This window comes from Mauremys reevesii, linkage group 1, assembly GCF_016161935.1.
Source record: "Mauremys reevesii isolate NIE-2019 linkage group 1, ASM1616193v1, whole genome shotgun sequence".
Classification (NCBI taxonomy): Eukaryota; Metazoa; Chordata; order Testudines; family Geoemydidae; genus Mauremys; species Mauremys reevesii.
In genome coordinates, this window is record NC_052623.1 from 135,006,824 (window position 1) to 135,029,387 (window position 22,564).

General features: G+C 42.0%; 1 protein-coding gene and 1 long non-coding RNA gene across 2 annotated transcripts in view; one reads left to right on the plus strand and one right to left on the minus strand.

Annotated features, from left to right (window-relative positions):
- The window catches only part of GPR143 (G protein-coupled receptor 143), a 39,435-nt gene extending 24,436 nt beyond the window's left edge, over positions 1–14,999 (minus strand). The window contains exons 1-5 of the mRNA XM_039511475.1: positions 14,756–14,999; positions 13,020–13,129; positions 6,553–6,647; positions 3,612–3,704; positions 1,520–1,629 (exon numbers count right to left, since the gene is read on the minus strand). Of these exons, the coding sequence (XP_039367409.1) occupies positions 1,520–1,629; positions 3,612–3,704; positions 6,553–6,647; positions 13,020–13,129; positions 14,756–14,999 (652 nt within the window). The remainder of the gene's footprint in view (positions 1–1,519; positions 1,630–3,611; positions 3,705–6,552; positions 6,648–13,019; positions 13,130–14,755) is intronic.
- LOC120389162 lies at positions 61–19,069 on the plus strand. The gene is made up of 4 exons (XR_005590788.1): positions 61–120; positions 11,464–11,591; positions 17,187–17,297; positions 17,697–19,069. It is a non-coding gene; the product is annotated as an uncharacterized LOC120389162 (long non-coding RNA).
- The last annotated feature ends 3,495 nt before the right edge of the window (positions 19,070–22,564 follow it).

Consider the following 22,564-nt stretch of genomic DNA (forward strand, 5'->3'; position numbering starts at 1 on the left):
GGGCGTATGAGGAGCTGGGAGCCAGAGACACAAGGAACTAAGAACTGAGAGGGTGTACTACTGGAGGATTGAGGAAACACCATACAATCAAGCAGTATCAGACACCAGGAGGATCCTATGGTGAGGATAAAAAAGGTGTTTGAAGGAGGCTATGGGGAAGTAGCCCAGGGAGCTGTAGCAGTCAAGCAGCAGTTACAAGTAGTACTATAGAGACTGCTGCAATTCACAGGGCCCTGGGCTGGAACCCGGAGTAGAGGGCGGGCCCGGGTTCCCCCCAAGCCTCGCTACTCCTAATCAGACATAGGAGGAGGTGATCCAGACTGTGGGTTTCATCCAAGGGGAAGACCACTGAGGGGAGGAAATCCGCCAATAAGCGCAGGACCTACTGGAGGAGAGGAGGAACTTTGCCACAGGTGCTACAAGTACTCCTCATTATTTAAACTTCCTACTGTGGTTCACCAGAACCGTGGTATGATGGATATGGCAGAACAGTCTTTTTGTTCTGTGTGTACAGTGCCTGGCACAATGAGGTCTTGGTTCTGGCTGGAGCCTCTAGGATATAAACAATACAAATTATTATTTATTTTATTGTTATTAAAAATCTGTCTGTTTTCTCAGCCTTTTTCTTGGAAGTGGGGAATAAGGAATGAGGGAAGGAAGGGACGATGGGACAGAGATTGCATTTGTAATGGGATTGGGGGGGGTTCAGGAGTTTTTTTATATATTTTAGTATGTGTATATTTTAATGCAAACTTGTGGATTTATATTATGTAATACACTGAGCATTGGGTGGGTGTAATATTAAATACAAAGTCTGGCATTGTTTGGCTCCGAGGTTTTATTTCAGGCTCCTCTCTCGAATGCATGGAAAAATAAGTTAGATGTAGTCATCAGGCCCCTGATGGAGTTGTGTACAAGCTCAATTTCAGGCCTTTGTTCCTAACATCAAAGCCATGAGTAACCAAATTCCAATCATATTTGACCACATGTAAAACTAATATCTGACTCCATGTGCAATTAATGAGACAGCTGCAGGGAAGCCAATGTAGTCTGCATTTCAATACAATATCTCAGTGTCTTAGACCTTGTCTATACTAGAGAATAATCCTGACTTCAACTCTCAGTGGCCAACTATAGCTGCACCAGTTCAAGCCCCTAGCATAGACAGTTCAGACTGCTATAAGTACCAGCGCAGCTTTGCTAAATTTCAAGAAGATGCAATGCAGTTTTGTCCATCTACAATAGTGTTTTGTACCAGCACAGCTACGTTGATGGTGTTGTTGGCCACCAGTGCCCATACCTGGAGCAAATCCCCCATGTAGACAGAGCCTTGCTTTTGGTACCTAGCTGTTATGCTAAAAAATCCTGGTGCATTTCTTTCCCTTGATTAGTTGCATCCTTACATGGCTTTGTTCATAAGGGACTCCCCCACAAAACAGGATATACAGACATGGCTTTTAGATTACTATTACTTTTTTACATCACATATACTAATTAATGTTGGCATTTAGGAACTTACCTCCTGTTACCGTCCTTCTAAAGAGGATTGGATTGGCCACCAAAACTAGCAGAAGTGGGGCATAGGTAGTGATGTAATGAGGAATTGCATGCTGCAGGCCATTTTCACAACTGAGAAGAGACCATTAAAAGATTAATTCTTTTTCACACCTTGTAGTCTTAGCTATTCTACTTACATCACATTTAGCTAAAAATATGGAATGAAATAAACAGATCCAAAAATGTGTTGACACATTGATTCTGGCCGCTCAAGTGAGTCACAAAGTAGACTACTGAAATACAGTCAAGTTTCAATGCTTCCTTCCAGCAATTTGGGTGGAAGGTAAAAAAATGAAGCTAAGACAGGGTGGAAGAAGAAGGGATAATAGGATACAGAACTCCTTTGGCATGATCATCTCCCTCTCTAGAAGCCTGTAGAAGCTTTAATGCCCCCACTTTCCATGGTCATGTCAGGGATGATCTATGGGGCAAGTAAGCACCCATTTTATGTGGCATGTTTCTCTCTGGTACTGGCAGAAACCCAAGCAGATGACTGAAGGGACATATTGGTTATGTCTACACTGCAGCTGGGAGATGTGATTTTTTTCAGCACTGTGAACAGACTTGTGCTAGCCCTGCTTGAGATAGCATGCTAAAAATAGCAATGAGGGTGTGTGCCCCTACTGCAGTCTACACCGCTATTTTTAGCATGCTAGCTCATGTCTGTCTACCTATGCTGAGAATCATGCCTCCCATTGACTCTGAGTTATGTGTATAAATTGTTTTATTTGGTACTTACCAAAGTTAAGTTATTCATAAGAACATAATATAAGAACATACGAATGGCCATACTGGGTCAGACCAAAGGTCCATCCAGCCCAGTAACCTGTCTTCCAACAGCGGCCACTGCCAGGTGCCTCAGAGGGAATGAACAGAGCAGGTAATCATCAAGTGATCCATCCCCTGTTGCCCATTCTCAGCTTCTGGCAAACAGAGGCCGCTCCAGGCCAATGGGGGCGTTGGGAAGCCGCAGCCAGCACATCCCTCAGCCCGCGCCACTTTCTGCAGCCCCCATTGGGCTGGGACAGAGAACCGTGGCCAGTGGGAGCCACGATCGGCCGACCCTGCCTACGCAGCAGGTAAACAAACTGGCCCGGCCCGCCAGGGTGCTTACCCTGGTAAGCCATGTGCCAGAGGTTGCCAGCCCCTGATCTATCTCTTTCTTAATTATTCCCAGCATTCTGGTCACTTTTTTGACTGCTACTGCACATTGAGTGGATGTTTTCAGAGAACTATCCACAATGACTCCAAGATCTCTTTCTTGAGTGGTAACAGCTAAATTTAGACCCTATCATTTTATATTCAGTGATCAAACCATACACAAGTATAAGAACATCTATGGGACTTCACTAGTTGTTGGTTTTTTCAGTGGTTGGGACCCAAAGTAGGAGTAGATGGTCCTGATGCATAATCAGTGATTGAAGGAAAAGTGAATTTTGAGGAGGAATTTAAAAGAAGAAGGGATCACACAGGCAAAGGGAGGCTGTTTCAACATAGGGGTTAGCCTGATACTAAAGTGGAGAGTCATGAGTAGGAGAAGAGTTGGATGGACAGAGCACAGGGCATGAGAGAAATAGGATATGATATTTTTAAGGCCATGCCTACTCTACCGCTTATGACGGCAAAACTTATATTGCTCAGGGGTGTGAAAAAATGCACACACACCCCCAGCGACAAGTTTCCCTGGCATAAATGGTAGTGAGCACAGTGCTATGTTGGCGGGAGAGTTTCTCCCACCAACATAGCTACAGCCATTAGTGATGGGAGAGCTCTCTCCCGTCGGCATAGAGCGGCTACACACGAGATCTTACAACAGTGCAGCTGCATCGGTACAGCTGTGCCACTGTAAGGTCTCCAGTGTAGACATAGCTTAATTCACTCAGGGCCAAATTTGCTCTAACATTCCTTACTGTAAAGCTGGAGTATCTTCATTGACTCCAATATTCAGCATTTACACTCTTGTAATTTCGGTAAAAACTTGACCCTCCAGCTCCAAAACTGACAAAGTCATTCAAGTAATCACAGAGCTAGATTTTTTTTAATGTCTTGCTTACCTAGCAACAGAAGGGTAGTAAAGCATGGCAATTCCCTCCACACACAGCAGGATTGCCAGGCCCCATGTCATCATGTGGTACAACACAATTGTACTGGGAGCACATGAAATGGAAAAGAAGTTGTTAATGTCACTCATCGTGTGCATTTGGAATTGCTTTAGAATTTCACATTGTAACCATTCAAAAGAATTGTACATGTATGCAGGTAGAACAACATCCCACTGGCAGTACAGGAACTAGGAAAAGGTAAAGCAGTTTGGGGAAAATAAGAGCTGGATTAAGTCAATGCAATTGTTCAGGTTGAGATAAGTGGCCCTGCCTCTGTCCCTTCCTGTCAACAGAGCTGTAAGTGACTCTTGCCCACACACAAGCCTCTGGTAGTCCCCCCAGGCTCCCTCCCTTCCTGTGACCCACAGGAGGGCTAGCTCAGTGGTTTGAGTATTAGCCTGCTAAATCCAGGGTTATAAGTTCAATCCTTGAGGGGGCCATTTAGGGATGTGGGGCAAAAATTGGTCCTGCTAGTGAAGGCAGGGGGCTGGACTTGATGACCTTTCAAGGTCCCTTCCAGTTCTAGGAGATTGGTATATCTCCAATTATTACCTTATAGGTGGAGCTTGGGGTGGGGAAAGCTATAAGGAGAAGGAAGAAGGGCTCCCCAAACAGCGTGAACAGTCACATAAACTTCAGCCCTTTCGGGGATTTGGAAATCACAAATTTTAACAGTTATGATCACATTTTGCTTCATCTACATCAACAAGGGCCTGATCCAGACCCCGCTGAAGTCAATGGGAGTTTTTCTATTGACTTCAGTAGGCTGCGAGTCAGGACTTAAAAGTTTTGCGACTGATTTTGGTGGGAGCAGAATCAAGCCCATATTGCCTCAGGCTAGAATGGTGTGACTTACGTATACATGTCTCTGAACACTTGAATCACTGCCCATAGGAAATAATATGAATGTCATTACAGCGCATAGCCTTGTCTGGCACAGGGAATTTAGATAACCTTGTTGGAAATAATTAGAGTAAAAATGTGAAGAATTTTCATAATATATAATAGAAATCACATAGTCTAGCTTGTTACTGCTTAACAGTTCCATAATTCCTGGGCATCAAAGCTTCACTATACATGTAAAATTCAAGTTTGTCCTATACAGGGTAGGGTTAATACTAGTTTAAATCGGGGACTTTTGTACTTGTTCTGGAGATGCACATAATAACATCTGCCAATTGCACTGTGTCTCCAATATCTGATTGCTCAATATTGTCTGGGTATAATATCACATAATTCTGTGCTCAGTACTGGCAAACTGAAGGTCTTTTTGTTCTTCTAACTCCAAAAACTGGCAGCCAATTTAGAAAAATCTTTATATTTTGTCTCTAGTATAACAGCATGGGCATTGTACTCAAAGAGTAGTTATCAATGGTTGGCTGTTAAACTGGGAGGGTGTATCTACTAGGGTTCCTCCTGGGCTCAGTATTGTTCAATATTTTCATTAATGAGTTAAATAATGGAATAGAGAGTATGCTTAAAAAATTTGCAGATGACACAAAGTTGGGAGGGGTTGCAAGCACTTTGGAGGCCTGGTTTAAAATTCAAAATGACCTTGACAAATTGGAGAATTGATCTGAATTCAACTAAATGAAATTCAATAAAGACAAGTGCAAAGTATTTCACTTAGGAAGGAAAAAAATCAAAGGCACCACTACAATATGGGGAATAACTGGCTAGGTTGTGTTTCTTCTGAAAAGGATCTGGGGATTGTAGTGGATCACAAATTGAATACGAGTTGTGAAGGTGATGCAGCTACAAAAAGAGACCAATATGCTGGGGTGTATTAAAAGGAGTGTTGTACGTATAACACAGGAGATAATTGTTCTGCTGTATTCAGCACTGCTGAGGCACCAGCTGGAGTATTGTGTCCAATTCTAGGTACCATAATTTAGAAAGGATGTGGACAAATTGGAAAGAGTCCAAAGGAGAGCAACAAAAATGATAAAAAAATTTTTTAGAAAACCTGACCAATGAGGAAACGTTGAAAAAATCGGGCATGCTTACTCTTGAGAAAAGACGACTGAGGGGTGACCTGATATGTTTTCCAATATGTTTAGGGCTGTTATAAAGAGGATGGTGACCAACTTGTTCTCCATGTCCACTGAAGGCAGAAGCAATGGGCTTAATCTGAAACAAGGGAGATTTAGGTTTGGTATTAGGAAAAACTTTCTAACTATAAGGGTTGTTAAGCTCTGGAAGAGGCTTCCAAAGGACGTCATAATTGGAAGCGTTTGAAAACAAGTTGGACAAACACCTGTCAGGGATAGTCTAGGTTTACTTGGTACTGCCAGAGCAGAAGGGTCTGGACTCGATGACTTCTTGAGGTCACTTTCAGCCCTACATTTCTATGATTCTATTAGTGCCAGAGAGTTTAGATACTCCAGTGATGGGTGCTATAGAAGACATATAATACATAAGGTTATTTTTTTCTTTTCTTGAAGAAAATGTTCTATAAAATGAAAACATCAACAGGACACTAACAACAGCATTGAAAAGAATATAAAACCTCAAATCCTGAAGAAAAAATTGTAGGTGTATTTCAACACTTTTTTTTCAGAATAACATTTTATTGCTACAAGGTTCAATTCATGGTGTAGATTAGGGACTGGGGTGAAATCTTGGCTCCACTAGAATCAATGGAGGTAAGATTTCACCCCAGATTTTCAAAGTTGCAACTGCATGCAAGTTTGTAATCAATAATGGAGCACATTCATGGCCCTTTAAGCACCTAGCATACTAAAACGTGGTTTGCATATGCACATCAGATGTTTGTGCATGCTTCATTTATGTGCCTGAATACATGCATACAAACATGCACACCTAATGTAGAAAGTAAAGCTGTAGGTCTTTAATTAGCTAAAATAAAAATTAGTTAATTTCACTTTGGTACCTTAGCCCTGCTGATCTTCTAACCACCAAGTAGGAATCTACAGCATAGCAAAACAGCCACCAGAAGCCAGCACTGTACAAGAGCTGGATCCACATCTGCAGAAGGAAAAGATTCCATTGTGTCACAGCCACTGACAAAGTCCCTAAGGGTATGTCTACACTACCCGCCAGATTGGCGGCCAGCGATAAATCGATCCCCGAGCGCTCTCCCGTCGACTGCTGTACTCCACCGCCGTGAGAGGCGCAGGCGGAGTCGATGGAGGAGCGGCAGCAGTCGACTCACCGCAGTGAGTAGGTCTAAGTATGTCGACTTCAGCTACGTTATTCACGTAGCTGAAGTTGTGTAACTTAGATCGATCCCCCAGTGTAGACCAGGCCTAAGTGACCAGGACAAAATAAAACTCCCTGTTACTTCTAGCCCTGATGAGACTTCAGTCAAGCATATTTCATGGAATGTGTGTGGTTTTGTAACAGAGCTCCACGAGGGGCCCAATCTTGCTCAGAATCACAGGAATAGTCCCACTGAAGCCAACTGGTCTATTCACATGAATAGGTTGAGCAGCATTTGCCCCCTTTTGATAAGCTTGCTTTACTCCTGCCCAGAAGAGATATTAACCCTGCCTAAGCTTAACTCTGAATTTTACATGTGCATCCAAAAGTAAAACATTTTTGGCTACATTCATAAAGAGATTTATAGTGAAAATGTTTGAAATTACTGTATTTTCACATTAGTGCCTCTCCTGTAGCTGAGGGCTTGTCTCTACTTACAGTTAAATTAGCACTGCTGCTGTTGATGCAGTGGTGTCAATTTAGCTGGTCTGGTGCAGACAAGCTAAGTTGATAGCAGAGTGCTCTCCTGTCAACGTCTGTACTCCACCCCCCTGAGAGGTGGAAGGTACGTCGGCAGGAGAATGTCTCCTGTCAACACAGCGCAATGTAGTCATCACTGTAAGTTGATCTAAGTTACGTCGACTTCAGTTACATAAGTCATGTAACTGAAGTAGTGTAACTTAGGTTGACTGACAGCTTTAGTGTAGACCAGCCCTGAGACATGAGAGAAGGACTTGTATCTCTTAATCATTGTAGCTATATTGTACCTTCATATTCTGGGAAGTGAATGTAAAAGGAAATTATTATGTGTAGTCAACAATCTCTGTTCCCAAGAAAAACAAAAAAAAGAGATGGGTGATAGTGAAATGTTCACGCTTTAATTCTGATGTTTTTTTCCAGTAATGATCCAAAGTGCTGTGCACAGGTTTAAGTCAAGCTACATTCCACTGTATTTGACAGTTGAGAATTCTCATTTTTTTTCTCACGGGTATACATAAATATATCTGACCTTTTCCTCTGTGTTTACAAATTCCAAAATTCTTTCCCCGATGAGCTGGTTCTTTTACAGCATACTTTCTCCCCCTTTTTCATTAGTTTGAAACATTTTTACTATTCAATTTAATGTTCCTCTGAGCCCCTCTTTCATTTTGGCTCCATTTTCATCATAATATCCTTTGCCATGTTCCATAGTAGTATCTCTTTACCAGGCAGAGCCCATCATGCTTGCTATTAAGCCAAACATCAGTGATGGCTACAAGTCTGAAAACAAATCCCTGGTATTCCCTCCTCCACAATCTGAAAATACTCCCTTTCCCCAGAGATGTTGATCCTTGGCCCAATCACTAAAGCCATCAATATACCTTCAGGCTCCAATACATTCATCACTGGAATGCACTTTATTGATAGCATTCAGTGTATAACTTGAGCTTAGTTTTACATTTTTTTCTTTGTAAGATGTCCATTTGAAAAATAATATTTAACAAATTCCATGTAAAAGAATCTGTGGGCTTGATTCACTCAAGATCTACACTGGCTTCTTCTACTTCATTAGGGAAGATGGAGCTAGTCAATGCTGCCTCAAACAGATTTGTGCTTCATCTGTCCAAGATGGGGTATTAGTAGGTGTTTGCTACTGACCACCAAATCACACTTGGGAAGAGACTGACTGGCTTCTTACGCACCTATCTATAATGTGTAGGGGGAAAAAGCTGTGTGATCCTGAGGGAATTCAATCAGAGTGACATATGCTGGAGGTCCATGCTACCAGAACTAAAACATCCTCAGGATTTCTAAATACTACAGATGGCAAAAAGTGTGGCATCCAACATAGAAGAATTCTATTTTAGACCTCATTTTGACAGATACAGAAGAACTGATCACAGAATTAATAAAGATGATCAAGTTATCGTGGCTTGTACCTAAGTTACCATTAATTTTTATGTTCAAGCAGAATAAAGTCTAGACCAATTATATTTATAATAGGTGCTTTAAAAGGATCAATTTCACAAAGCAGAAAACTATTATGATCCAAATAAGCTGGGAGGAAGAATTTAATCAGGAAAAGAATAATAATAATTTGTAACTGTTTAAGAATGCCTTACTAGATGGCCAAAAAACCACAATCCCACAACTAAGGAAGAAGGCCATATTGGTTGAGAAACCGACCTGGTTTAGAAAGGAAGTGAAGGCAGCCATTTTATATAGTAAAACAAAGAGAAGAAAAGGGAAGTTGATAGGAATGAATACAAATAAGAAGTTAGGAATTGTGGAAAACTGATGATGGAATCAAAGGGACTCAAGAAGAAATCTATGGCCAGCAGAGTTGAGCACAAAAAGAAGAATTTTTAAAAATATATTAGGAACACAAAAAATCCTAACAATGGTATTGGTCCATTTCTAGATGTCAATGGTAGAAATATCAATAATAATACAGAGAATGCAGAAGTGTTTAATACATATTTTTTTTCTGTATTTTAGGAACAAAGCAGATGTAGTCATCATCTTATAATACTCTTTCCATTCCACTTGTATCTCAGGAGGATGTTGAACAGCGCTAGTACAATTAGATATTTTTAAATCAGCAGGCCCAGATAACTAGCATCTAAGAGTTTTAAAAGAGTTGCCTGAGTAGCTAAGTGGACTGTAATGTTTATTTTAAATAGGTCTTGAAAGCATGGGGAAGTTTCCATAGACTAGAAGAAAGCCAATGTGCCAATTTTTAGATGAGATGACCTGGGTACTTATAGGTCAGTCAGTCTGACAGCAATCCTGAGCAAGATAATGGGGCAGCTGATACTGAACTCAATTGGTAAAGAATCAAAGGAGGGTAATATAATTAATGCAAATCTATGTCAATTTATGGAAAATAGACCTGTCAAACTAATTTCATCTTCTTTTTTGATGAGATTACAAGTTTAGTTGATAATGGTAATAGTGTTGACGTAATAAACTTAGACTCCTGTAAGGCATTTGTCTTGGTACCACACAACTTTTTGATTAAAGAACTACAACATCAACATGGCACGCATTAAATGGATTAAAAACTAGCTAACTGATAGGTCTCACAATGTATTTGAAAATGGGGAAGCATCGACCACTGTGATCTGTTCTTGACCTTATTCTAATTAATATTTTTATCAATGACCTGGAAGAAAAATATATCATCACTGATAAAGTTTCCAGATGTCACAAAAATTGGGGGAGTGGTAAATGATGACAATGACAGGTCACTGATTCAGAGAAATCTGGATTGTTTGGTAAACTGGGCACAAGCAAACTATGTGTTTTAATACAGCTAATTATAAATGTATTCATCTAGGAACAAAAAAGTAGGCCATACTTACAGGATGGGGGACTCTATCCTGGAAAGCAGTGACTCTGAAAAAGATTTGGTCGAGGGAGGGTGGATAACTAACTGAACATGAACTCCCAGTGTGGTGCCGTGGCTAAAAGGGTTAACATGATCCTTGGATGCATAAACAGGAGAATCTGTATTTGGCACTGGTGTGACCACTGCTGGAATCTGTCCAGTTACAGTGTCCACAATTTAAGAGGAACGTTGATAAATTGGAGAGGGTTCAGAATGAGAACGATTAAAGGATTAGTGCCTTTAGTGCCCTGTTTTATAGTGACAGACTCAAGGAGTTCAATCTATTAAGCTTAACAAAAGAGAACATTAACGGTATATACATGGGAAATATATATTTGAAATGGGCTCTTCAATCTAGCAGAGAAAGGTAAACCGCAATCTAATGGCTGGATTCAGGGGTGCCGGAAGGTGGGGGCAGGAATCCATGGTTCTCCTACTTTCCATCTGTCCACTTTTTGCCATGGGCCCCACCCCTGCCTCCTCTCTTCCCCCTGAGGCCAAGGGTCCAAGGCTCGCAGCCCGTTCTGGCTTCTGGCTTGGCCAGGGGTGGGGACTCGGACAGAAGAGGCAGGGTGAGGGCCCCTGGTCCCCACACCTTTGGAAAGGCTCCACTGCCCCTGGCTGGAATCTGAAGATAGACAAATTCAGATTGGAGATTAGGCATAAATCTTTAACAATGAGAGTAATTAACCATTGGCAAAAGTTACTAAGGGTTGTGTTAAATTCTCAATGCTTGGCAATTTTAAAATCAAGATTGGTGGTGGTTTTTCTAAAAGATTTGCCCTACGGTGGTCTCTTCTGGCCCTGAAATCTATGGGGAAACAAGTCAGCAGGAAGTGGATACATCCTCATTCCACTCATCCCCTGAGTAGTCTCTGCTGGCTGCCAAGTAGAACCGCCAGTCCTGGTGGAAACCTCTGGGAGTGTGGCATTGTAAACACAATCTGTTCTTTCTTGGGGGTGTATCTACTTGGGAGTCAGTTTCCCCTGTTTGTATAGGGGGGTCTCCCAAAGCGATGAATCAAGGCCTATTTGGTTTAAGGCCAGAATGCATGGCATTTTGTTTTTTAAACAAAAACAAGAAAATACATTTTACATGACTATAAGTGGTTTCCTGAATTCTAATAAGAACAAGGTGGGAGAGGGGAGTAGGAAGAGGGTTATTTGTCATTTTGTTTTCTGAAATGTAAACATTCCCTTGCACTGTTGCAGACCCAAATATTGCAGTATTTTGCTAGTGCAAAAGAGCCAGAAAGTGAATCTTTGAACCAACCCTGATGCTGGCCAGTCATATTTCATCATCCATGCTGGGATCAAGACAAAAATAAACAGCATCAATGGTAAAAACTTCGTTTAAAATATTCAGTCAATGTTAACATAGTGAAATTATGATGTTTTCAGAATTGCACTTTACTGCTGCAAAATTTTTATCTTGGCAAGTTTTCTTTATTTTTTTTCTTTTTTGAAAAAAATCCAGCTTGGACTATGATACAAGTTTGTACACAGTGAACGAGGAATAATGTTTTCCCCTTGTTGTTTCTACTTGTACCTGGCAAGACCTCAGAAGTGTGTGATGAGAAATAGAGAGGGATTAGAAAAGGTTGTAGTATGATTGATTTTTGGCTGTATGGCACGTATAGTTTAATGTGGAAATTGTCATTCAGATTTGTAGCAGTTGGTTACAGGTTTCTGTACAACACTGTGATATTATGCCTTTTGAAACCTAATCAGATTTTTGTTTTAGTGTAGAAAAAGATCCTTTAGCAACATTTAGATTGTAATTATAGTATTGTACATGCTTGATCAGAAATTCCTTGGGTACCCAATTTTCCCACTGGCTTTTCATAAGTCTTTGTTCTGTCCTGTTTGTCAGACTCCATATTACTGTAAAAACTGTGAATTGAAATGAGTATTGGTCAGATATAGCATTTATATGCCATTTAAGTTTATACATCACCCCATATGTGAACCCCATTCAGTTAAAGTATGAATGACAGTTAATAAACCCCTGCAACAGTTTTGTCACTTTGAAATTCCTGAGATTTGTAAGCACTCCAGAATTATTTAGGCCAACCATATTTTTCATTTAGCAGAAGGGGTAAACTCCCCACCCGAGATTGCCTGTCTGATTTTCAGCATACAGTATGTAATTACAAAGTACCTCACTCAGAGACCCAGTTACCTTTGTCCCATACAAACCCAGAGCTTGATTTTGTCCTAAGTCATTGTGCATCTGAATCACTTTATTGACTTCACTGGGGCTTGTGGGTGGTTAGCACCTCTGAAAATCAAGCCATTCATTTAGATGCCCAGATATGATTGAAGCACCTAGCTTTAAGCACCCACGTGTGAAAATTTTGGCCTCAGCTTTCAGGAAATAGCTTGCACTCCTCCCACTCTAAGCTGGTGCTGCATAGCAGGGCGTGCCAATACTTGTACCTCGTGAGCAATTAATACATTTCTCGCTTGTTTTTTCGCTTGTACCCTGCAAGACTCGTAGGGCTTTGAAAGAGACAGAAACCCATTATACTTATAGATCTGAATGACAGTTCAATTTTCTTTAGAGCAGGAAGAGTTTGTCCTTCAGGCTTCCTTTATCATCTGACAAAGTGGGTATTCACCCACGAAAGCTCATGCTCCAATACGTCTGTTAGTCTATAAGGTGCAACAGGACTCTTTGCTGCTTTTACAGATCCAGACTAACATGGCTACCCCTCTGATATTTATCAAATTAGTGTCCCTAGCAAGAAAAAGAGTTTTGTACTTACTGCACTTCCCACACAAAAGGCAGAAGGCCACACGTCAGTTCCATTCACCACAGAGATGTTTGCTATGAAGTCTGGGAAGCCTATCCATACTGTTGATCTGAAGATGATACCTAATGGGAACATTCATTAGTGTTCTGAATGTGTTAATATGTTTTGAGTCACATACTTGCACAGTTAGATTTTCAAATGGTAGCCTGGTTTTTACATATGAACAAAGCAAGGACTGCTTGAATTGAGCACAAGGCAGCTCGATTATTTAAGTTTCACCATAATCTATCAGTGAATGCAAGTTTAAAGTTGCTGTGGTCTAAAATGTTCTATTCTATTTTAAAAAAAACCTTCATTTCATTAACACTGACACACATTTCTCTAAAATGAACTAGATAGCATCTCACGGGCTGTCATCAAATGAAAGTAATCTCATAATTAAAGCATTTTCTTTTTACTTCTTTTCACTGTTATATTTGCATATATCAATGTTCTTACATTCATTTTTCTTTAACTCTTTACATTTTAGTATTAAAGGTATTTTATACCCTTAATAGATTCTCATTTTTGAAAACAACTCTTTTCCTCTTTTTCAAATGAATGAAACACTTCTCAGTACTGCTTTAAAAGACATCACAGCTTGCAATCAGTGAAGATGTCTATTCTTATCACAGTGTGATAGCACTGCCCGTGATGCTTTATATACCATTTAACGAGAATTGACCCCTGCCTAGGAAAGATTACAAAGGGTCTCAGACAAAGATGATACAAGACAATTGGTTCTGATTTGTCAATATAATTAAAACAGAAAAACCTCTCTCACATTTTTGGCCTCATCAAATTAAAGGGACACTTGTCTATCCAGATTCTTATATAGGTGCTCTTTACTGTATCATCAGAACAACAATACCTATAGGTGTCTCTCCCTTCATACCAGCCACAGGACTTCAGATTATATTATTATTATTATTTATTATGTTTTATTATTATTGTATTTCTTTATTTATTTCCTCATTTTCTATAAAACGTGAGAGTAAAGATATTATTGCAGCAAAGCCTGGATGAAGAGGAAGTTCTGCATTTAGCTCCGGACATGGTGCAATTAGTGTTCATTTATACTTTGGCAGCACGTTTCATAGTCTGGCAGGTTAGAATTAGACACCACTTTAGTTTTGACACGAGTGTCCATGCATGTTGCCTCATTCTTCCACTTCCTCAGCCTGCTCTCTCCTTGTGACCAGGCAGGGTATTGGATGAGGAAGGTTCTTATAGATTTCAATACCCTATCTATAGCACAATCTAAACCAGCACTCTTGGGTTTGTTGCTCATGCGATTTGCCCAGTGGAGTAGCTGGCATTTTCATAATGCTACAGCCTTTGTTTGGAGTGTTTATGGGTCAGAAGAATGTTTTTAAAAGTTAGTCTTTAGGAACAGTTAAGTTTTGGATCTGTCAGCCATTGAAAAAACTTCCAACATCTGTCTGATGGGATTTTGTTAGTTTTAGGTGCAGAGTTTGAAGACTGCTTCATTTTAAATTTGAACTGTTAAGCCTAACATTCAAAAAAAATCTCTCTTCCATTAAGACCCATTATTTCCTAGCATCCCTTAACCCAAATCCACCAGCAAAACAGAAACAACACACTTCCATCCCAGAGCTCTTTAGGCTGCTAAATGGATCCATCTGGCCACACTGCCTCCAGGCAGAGGGAATCCATTCTAGGGCATGGCACAGCAAGCTGGTCCTTACCTAGGCCACCAAGGATGTCACAAACGGAGATGAGGAGAAGAATGGTGGTGGAGGAGGAAGCTTTTGGCATCTTCCGGGGACTCTGTCCCTGCTTGGGAAGGAGCTGCAGGATGCAGAGCAGCAGACTGACTGAGGCGCTGCCAATGCAAACTCCACAGAAAACCTCAGGCTGGAAAGTCAGCACCAGTTGCGTGGCTGCATCCCGGTTGGGACAGCAGTAGGTCTCTAGCCTGGGAGAAGCCATGGGAGGTCTGGTTGGTGGTAGAAGAGAAGGAGCAGAAAAAATTGCTGTTGCTTCTACAAGGGAGATTTAGCTTTTACTTGATCCTTCCCATTAGCCTTCAGTGGTGAGGATCACGCGACTGATGGATCATGTGCTGCTGCTAGTGCTAAATCCCCTGAAGCTGCCTCTCTCAGCCTCTCCCTTGAAAGGAGATCAGATCAGAACAATACCATTGCAGTGTAATCTGAAACATACCCCTTCCCTGCTCTGAGCCATTGGCAACAGTTCACTCAAATATTTCTGCTTCCACAGTATGTGATGAGGGAGGACTAAGCCCTTCAGAGCACTGAAGATGGTGTAAAATGAATGAGCATAGAGGCCCCAAGGTAGGAGCGTTAGATTTTAACTCTCATTTTAGCCCCAAATTAACCCCATCCCACACATCAGCTTTAATTATTGCAAATTCACTTGAGCTCTGGGTCCAAACCCAAGCACTCCCAGACTTTTTCGGAAGAGGAGGAAGTAGTCTAAATCCACACCCAACTCCTGAGATCCACCTCTCTTGTTAAAATCAGAAATGCTAACTCATAGAATCAGGGAGGTAAAAACAAGTCTAACGCTATTATTCTTATCCCATTTAAACTGTGAACACGGGAAGTTTTAACATACACCTCTACCCCGATATAACGCCACTCGATATAACACGAATTCGGATATAACGTGGTAAAGCAGTGCTCTGGGGGGTGGAGCTGCGCACTCCGGCAGATCAAAGCAAGTTCGATATAACGTGGTTTCACCTATAATGCGGTAAGATTTTTTTGGCTCCTGAGGACAGTGTTATATCGGGGTAGAGGTGTATATGAAACAGTATATATGCTGTGGGCTGATCCAGCAGTGAAAAAATTGTGGGCTATGGATTTCTCATGAGCAGTTTTTTATTTTTGCAAGGATTTGATGTGCCAGCTTCAGAATTTGAGCGGTATTGTTTGGTTTGACTTGCATACATAGATTACATAGTACAATTATGTTCCTTCATTATATGATTATTGATTCATGTTCTTATGCAAATACTCACGTTTATGAATTCAGAATTAGCTTTCCCTGAATATTTGCTTAAAATTCCCTGTGTCAACCTACATTCCTGCTGCTAACACTGTTTGTTAGAACATAGGTAAAATGTAAACACAGAAGCACTACAAACACACCTGAAGTGAAATGGATTTTTAATGGTATGAATAATTGTGGATTTTTTTCTCAGGATGGATGCCTTAATTTTTCATGAAATTGATATCCTTCATCTACATTCAAAAATTCTGATTAACTTTAGTGGGAGTGTTGTGTATGCAAAAAATACAGGATAAACTTGCATGTTTGACACCATGTTAAGGAAAACAATTACCAGTCCTTTGTTGAATGTCAAGGCATAGCAACTTCATGGTTGTTACTATCATGGGCAGCACGTAATGGAGGCTGGGGGAGAGTAAGCCACCCCAAACCTCATGCCGCTGGGTGGGGCAGTGGCTGATTTGGGGCCCACAGAAAAATCTCCCCCTGCCATGGCCCTGGGGCTGGAGGAGCTCTCCAGTGGGCAGGGTCTCAGGGAGAGAAGAGGTGGCATGGGAGTAGCATGGGAGCAGGGCCACAGGGGAAGGGGCAAAATGGGGTGGGGTCATGGGCGAAGGGGCATAACGGGGAAGGGTCTCTTAACTCCAGCCAAGCTCTCAGCCCCCACCCCAAGCTCTCACCATGCCCTGGCCAGGGCCACGGGGAGGCTGAAAGCAGTGAGTATGGGTGTGGTTTCAGCTAGAAGAGGCAGGGCCTCAGACGGAAGAGATGGGGCAGGGCACTAGCCTCCCCAAGAGGAAGCTTCACCCACTGCCCATGGTCACTACTATACATACCATGGCTACTCCGAACTCACATGGTGACAGCATGGTTATAATGCAGAAACATCTACTCCAAAAACAGACACCTTCTAGTTAAGCTAAAGGAGAATCTTCATTATCTGTTGACAGTTTGGGCTCCATGACCCACAGGTTCTGATTCCATCTAGCAGAGGGTAATGGTGCACATTGCTACTACCCTATTCACAGTAGTATGAAATTGTCACATATTTGGTTGGCAATATTTTAAAACCATAAAGTTATAAAACCAAATGAGTGTAACTCAGACACTGATCCATACTTTCATCTCCAACTCCATCTCTAGCAGCCAAATCCTGCAGTTCCCGAGTCAGCCAAAGCTTCCACTAAATTCAGCAAGTTTTGACGGAGCAAAGACTGCTGGATCTTCCCTAAAACTTCTGTGTCTTGTGCAATAGTAAGTGTGGAGGCAAGCTGGAGAAATTAAAATGATAGTTTATTAATCTGCATGAACAGAAGAGCTGGAATGTCTGTTAAACTAGAAACATTTTAAGAGCCGTTCTACAAAATCTTAATCCCAACCAAACTTTCAGAAAGGGTAAAAGACCAGCCCTCCTGCTATTGAAGTAAATGGAAAAACTAAAAGACTCCATTCAGGTGGACTCTCATTTAAACTAAGGCCACTTTACATTATATTAGTAATGTAAAGTGGTCTTAAATGTAGTGTAAATATAATGTACTCCCAGTTTGAGTCTACTTTGCATTGTTTTGGAAGTCTGAGAGCCTGAATGCAAATGAGAATCTGACTTTTTCTTTCTTTCTTCTTTTTTTGTTTTGTTTTGTTTTTTTTGTTTAGGTGGTGCAAGTTCTGGCCCTAAATGACAAGCATCACATTACCAAAATGAATTCTCACTGACTGGTCATACATTACTCCTGGGGGAATTGTGTGCTACTGTGCACATGCAGAATTCATGTCCCCCACAGATTTTTTTGCTTCCCCACGGGGAAAAAAAAGACTTTCTGAAGGGGAAGCAAAGGGAAGCCTCAAAAGCAGTCATGCACCCCTCCCAAGCAGTGCTGGCACATTGATTCAGGCATCCGGAGCAGCCAGCTGAGAGGTAAATCACTGCAGGGAGGAGGTTGCGGGACTGGGGATGTCCCAGCCAGTGGCTCCTATCCTGAGCTGGACTCAGCTTCTCTTCCTCTGCAAGGAACATCCCAGGCTGGGTCAGACCCACCTCTATAAATCCCCAGCTGCAGGGAGCTCCGCATCCCCTTCCCCCATTGCTCCTCAGCCACAGGGGGAGGGGTCACTGCATGAGGAACTGCTCCCTCATCTGCCCAACTCCCATGTATCTGGACCTTCCCATACCCACACTACCCCACCGAGCCTCACCCCCCCCATCTAGAACCCCTACCCAACCAAGCCTCACCCCCTGCATCTGGAACCCCTGCACCCGGATCACACCTGTGCCCCCCCCCCCCCCGGACCAAGCCCAACACCTTCTGCATTCAGATCCCCACCAAGCCCCTCCCCCCTGCACCTAGACCACCCTCCACTGAGCCCCACCCCACTGAGCAAAATATTGCGTGCAGAATTTTTAATATTTTTATGCCCAAATTCCTCATGAGTAGTACATTAAGAGCATAACACTTTTGCCTAACAACTTCTCAGCATCAACGTTCACACTTTAACCATTTTGTGAATATCCTATACAGCACAAAAATGAACAGGGAAAACCAGATGCATAGTTTGATTATATCCACTTCAAAATAGACAAGCATCTTTTCTGTCAGAACAGCAGCAGCAAAAGACAAACAGCAGAAATTATTCGGAGGAAAAGGAAATTTCAAAAGAAAGTCTATGTAATTCTTATGTGTCAATGTACTGACAACTTTCACAGGCGGACATCTACAGTATATTCAAATCTAGCTTAGTCACAAACAAAGTGATTTTCTTGGTTTCTCTGTATCTCATAGAGTAAGTCTTTCTATATGATAAAATGACCTCACAATTCAATATAATTGATACACTTAGGCTCAGGACTGGATAATCATGATTGGTACACCGGAAGAGCTGTATGAAGAATTTTATAGAATATCTCAGTATGCCACGCTGGAGTCTGTAGTATTGATCCCATGCTTCATTGTATGCCTGATCCTACTGTCCCTGTGCACACAAAGCTGCCATTGTGCTTAGTGGAATTATGTATACGTAAAGATAGAAAGAACAGGATCACATCTGAATTATTGATATCACCAGCTTATTAAAGAAAATGTGAAAAATGAGGTCTTTGGCTACTTTCGCAGCCATTTGGTCTTCTTCATTATTACATTTTTCTTCATTTTTTCCATCTGAGACTCTTGGAAATATGGTGATGCTGCTAAAGCAATGGGTAGGTGTGATATTCCCTGGGTACAATCTGGACTGTTGAACAGCTGTGTCCTCTTAATTCTCTAGCCTGGGGTCTCTCTTAAACTGCTTTTCTGTCAGAATATCCACTCCTAACCTGCTCACACAGCCTTCAGCTTGTAAAGTCTCTCCCAGCTAAGTTACATGAGCACTCTGGCCATTCATGAATTGCATACAGGGAGACACCTGCAAATTCCTACTTCCCCTAGCCCTCCCCAGAAATGTGCATCTTGTACTGTCCAGCACGCTACTGAACAATGCAAGCCCATAAAAAGTCCACCACTTCATCAAAGGAAAATGGTAATGCGCCAGCTTTGTTATCCCAAATGGAGTTTCCCCACACTCTAATCCAAACACACTGGTTAGGATAAAACAATAAGATAAGTTTATTTACTACAGAAAGATAGATTTTTAAGAGATGATCAATGATGATGTATAAAAATCAGGATTGGTTAAAAAAGAAAATAAAAGAGTAATACTCAAGCAAATACCTAATTTAACAAGCTAAGTGAACTTAAAAGCAATGGTTTTACCCATCATATGCTGCAGTAAATTTCACAGGCTGCATCTCCTTTCAGCCTGGGACCACTTCCCCCTTAGTTCAGTTCTCTGAGAGTGGTTGATGTCATGAGCAGAGATGAGAGGAGGATGAGAGATGAGTTGGAGGTCACTGTCTATCATTTTTATATCCCTCTCTCTTCTTCAAGGATTACCCCCAGCTAGGGTGTAGTCTCTTGTGCACATGAGGTATGAAACATTCCTGTGATGCAATGTAAATTTCTCATTCACATCTTGCTTCCTGCTAAGGAATAGCCATTTAACTAGGTGATTGTCCAATTGATTATGCTGATACCTGGTTGGGGGCGCTAGTGTGTCTTTGTCTCTGAAGAGCTAGTTTGGGCCTGCCTTTCTAACTCTGGAACATGTTACAGCAATGTTATACAGTAGACACTTATTACTTTCCTGTCTCATATAATGTTGCTACAAATATTTTACCAGAACAACAATAAACAACAGATTATGAGTTTTCAAACGATACTTCACAGGGCATACTTTGTCCAAAATTTATCCTAGTCTTGTAAAAGTGGTGACCATAAGAGTATAGGCTGTCACAGTAGGTGGGTCTTGTACCAAAGTCCAGCTCTCAGAACTCTGGAATGTGAGAGGTTTGAATCTGGAACCACATTTGTGGCTGGCCATTATCTCTACATTAGAGGTTGTGACAATTTGGGGAATCTGTCCATATACAATTGTGAATGCTGGTTGATGTTATGACATTGTTCTTATTAAGTTGTTGTATCATGGAATGCTACTACGTGGGTATAAAATCCACCATTTGCTAAAAGAAGCTGTAGAACATCTCTGCCATGCCAAGGACAAGAGCCAATTGTTATCCTTAATGGTCACCTATTCTGATGGAAATATCTTGGGACAATGGGTAACTGAAGAGGGGAGAAGCTAATTCCTACAATGTCTTGGCAGGGGTTGTCAAGGTTCCTTTCCCACTCTGAATTCTAGGGTACAGATGTAGGGACCTGCATGAGAACCTCTACGCTTAATTACCAGCTTAGAGCTGGTTTTACTGCCACCACCCAAATCCTTTAAGAGTTATTTGGGAAACTCTGTCTACCTTACCCCCCAGACTATCTCCCTCCCAGTAGCTTTAAGAGACTTCTCCACCAAGTTCCTGGTGAACACAGATCCAAACCCCTGGATCTTAAAACAAGGAGAAATTAACCATTCCCCCTTCTTTCCCCCCCTCCCCCACCAATTCCTGGTGAATGCAGCTCCAACCCCCTTGGATCTTAAAACAAGGAAAAATCAATCAGGTTCTTAAAAAGAAGACTTTTAATCAAAGAAAGGTAAAAATCATCTCTGTAAAATCAGGATGGAAAATAACTTTACAGGGTAATCAGATTCACAGAGCACCTAGGAACCCCCTCTAGCCTTATAGTTATGACAGGGATGGAGAATGAAAAATCACCAACAGCAGAACAAAGAAATAAGGTGTTGGTAGTAAGGCATGTAAACTTAGGAACTCATGGGGCACACAAGAAGCTTTGGGAAAGAGAAAGGGGCATGTTTTGTATCAGGATATCCTGTTTAACTGTGGGACCAGCCAAGGTCAGAGAAAGCTAGCTGACCTAGAGAGAGGAGCAAGGCTCCATGCATTTGAAGAGAAGCCATGAGCAGTAGGAGACGAATCCTGGATACCACCTAGGGCTCTGACCAAGACCAAAGTGCTATCCAGAGTGAAGAGGAAACTGAGGCAGGGAAACTTGCTGTGGTGTATTATTTTGTCTAGATCTATCTCTCTCTTAATTGTGTTAAGACTCTTGTGCAAAGTCTGTGTGTTTGTTTGCTTTCACTATCATGTGCTCCTGAAAAGTTAAACGCTAAATCCACAGCATGCGGATGTGGACGGCGTTCTGAGGGAGGATGTGCCTAAGCTTAAGTCTGAGAGGTCAGCACTAATCACAGGGGCTAGACACTTGGAGCGTGGGGATCTCAGCTTTAAGAAGGGAGTACTAGACATAGGATCTGCACCCCAAGGGTGTACCAAGGTATCCCAGCCAGGGACAGTACCTGGGCTGAGATTCAGGAGGCTTAGGGTATGTCTACACAGCAATGTAAGGCTCAAGCCAAACCTCCCTTGCATTCACACACCTAGGGCTAACCTAGGGCTCAGAACCAGGGTCCCAGAACCCTGCAGGACTAAAGGCTCCGAGTCCATGTTGAGCTGTGATCTAAGTTCTGAGCCCTATTACTTTCCTGTGTGCAAGCAGCCATGGCTTGACTTGTGTCCCAGAAGTCCTCCAGATGTATCCCAGAGTTCCCCGCAGCAGAGGAGCAGCGCTGTATGCAGTCACTCTGCTCTCTGGCCCTTGCTTCTGCCCTCCCTGAGGCTGTGTGCGCAGAGGCGCCCAGGCAGTGTGTGCTGTCAGGGCGATGAGTGGGAAACCAACCCCAAAACTTCCTCACAGCCTCTCTCCCACTACCCCCAAGGACACAAGAATGGCCATATGTGGCCAGACCAATGGTCCATCTAGCCAAGTATCCTGATTTCAAACAGTGGCCTGTTTCAGAGGGAGTGAACAGAACAGGGCAAAAGCAAAAAAGAATCCTGTGGCACCTTATAGACTAACAGACGTTTTGTAAATCAGTGGTGTCACGGAGATAGCTGGGAGTGCTGGTGGCATAGGGTCTGAGTAGAGAGTCCACATATCCAGACAGTCCTTCAGTGAGAGTTCCAATGCCCGAGATGATGGGGCGTCCAGGATTTCCAGGTTTGTGGATTTTGGGCAGTAGAT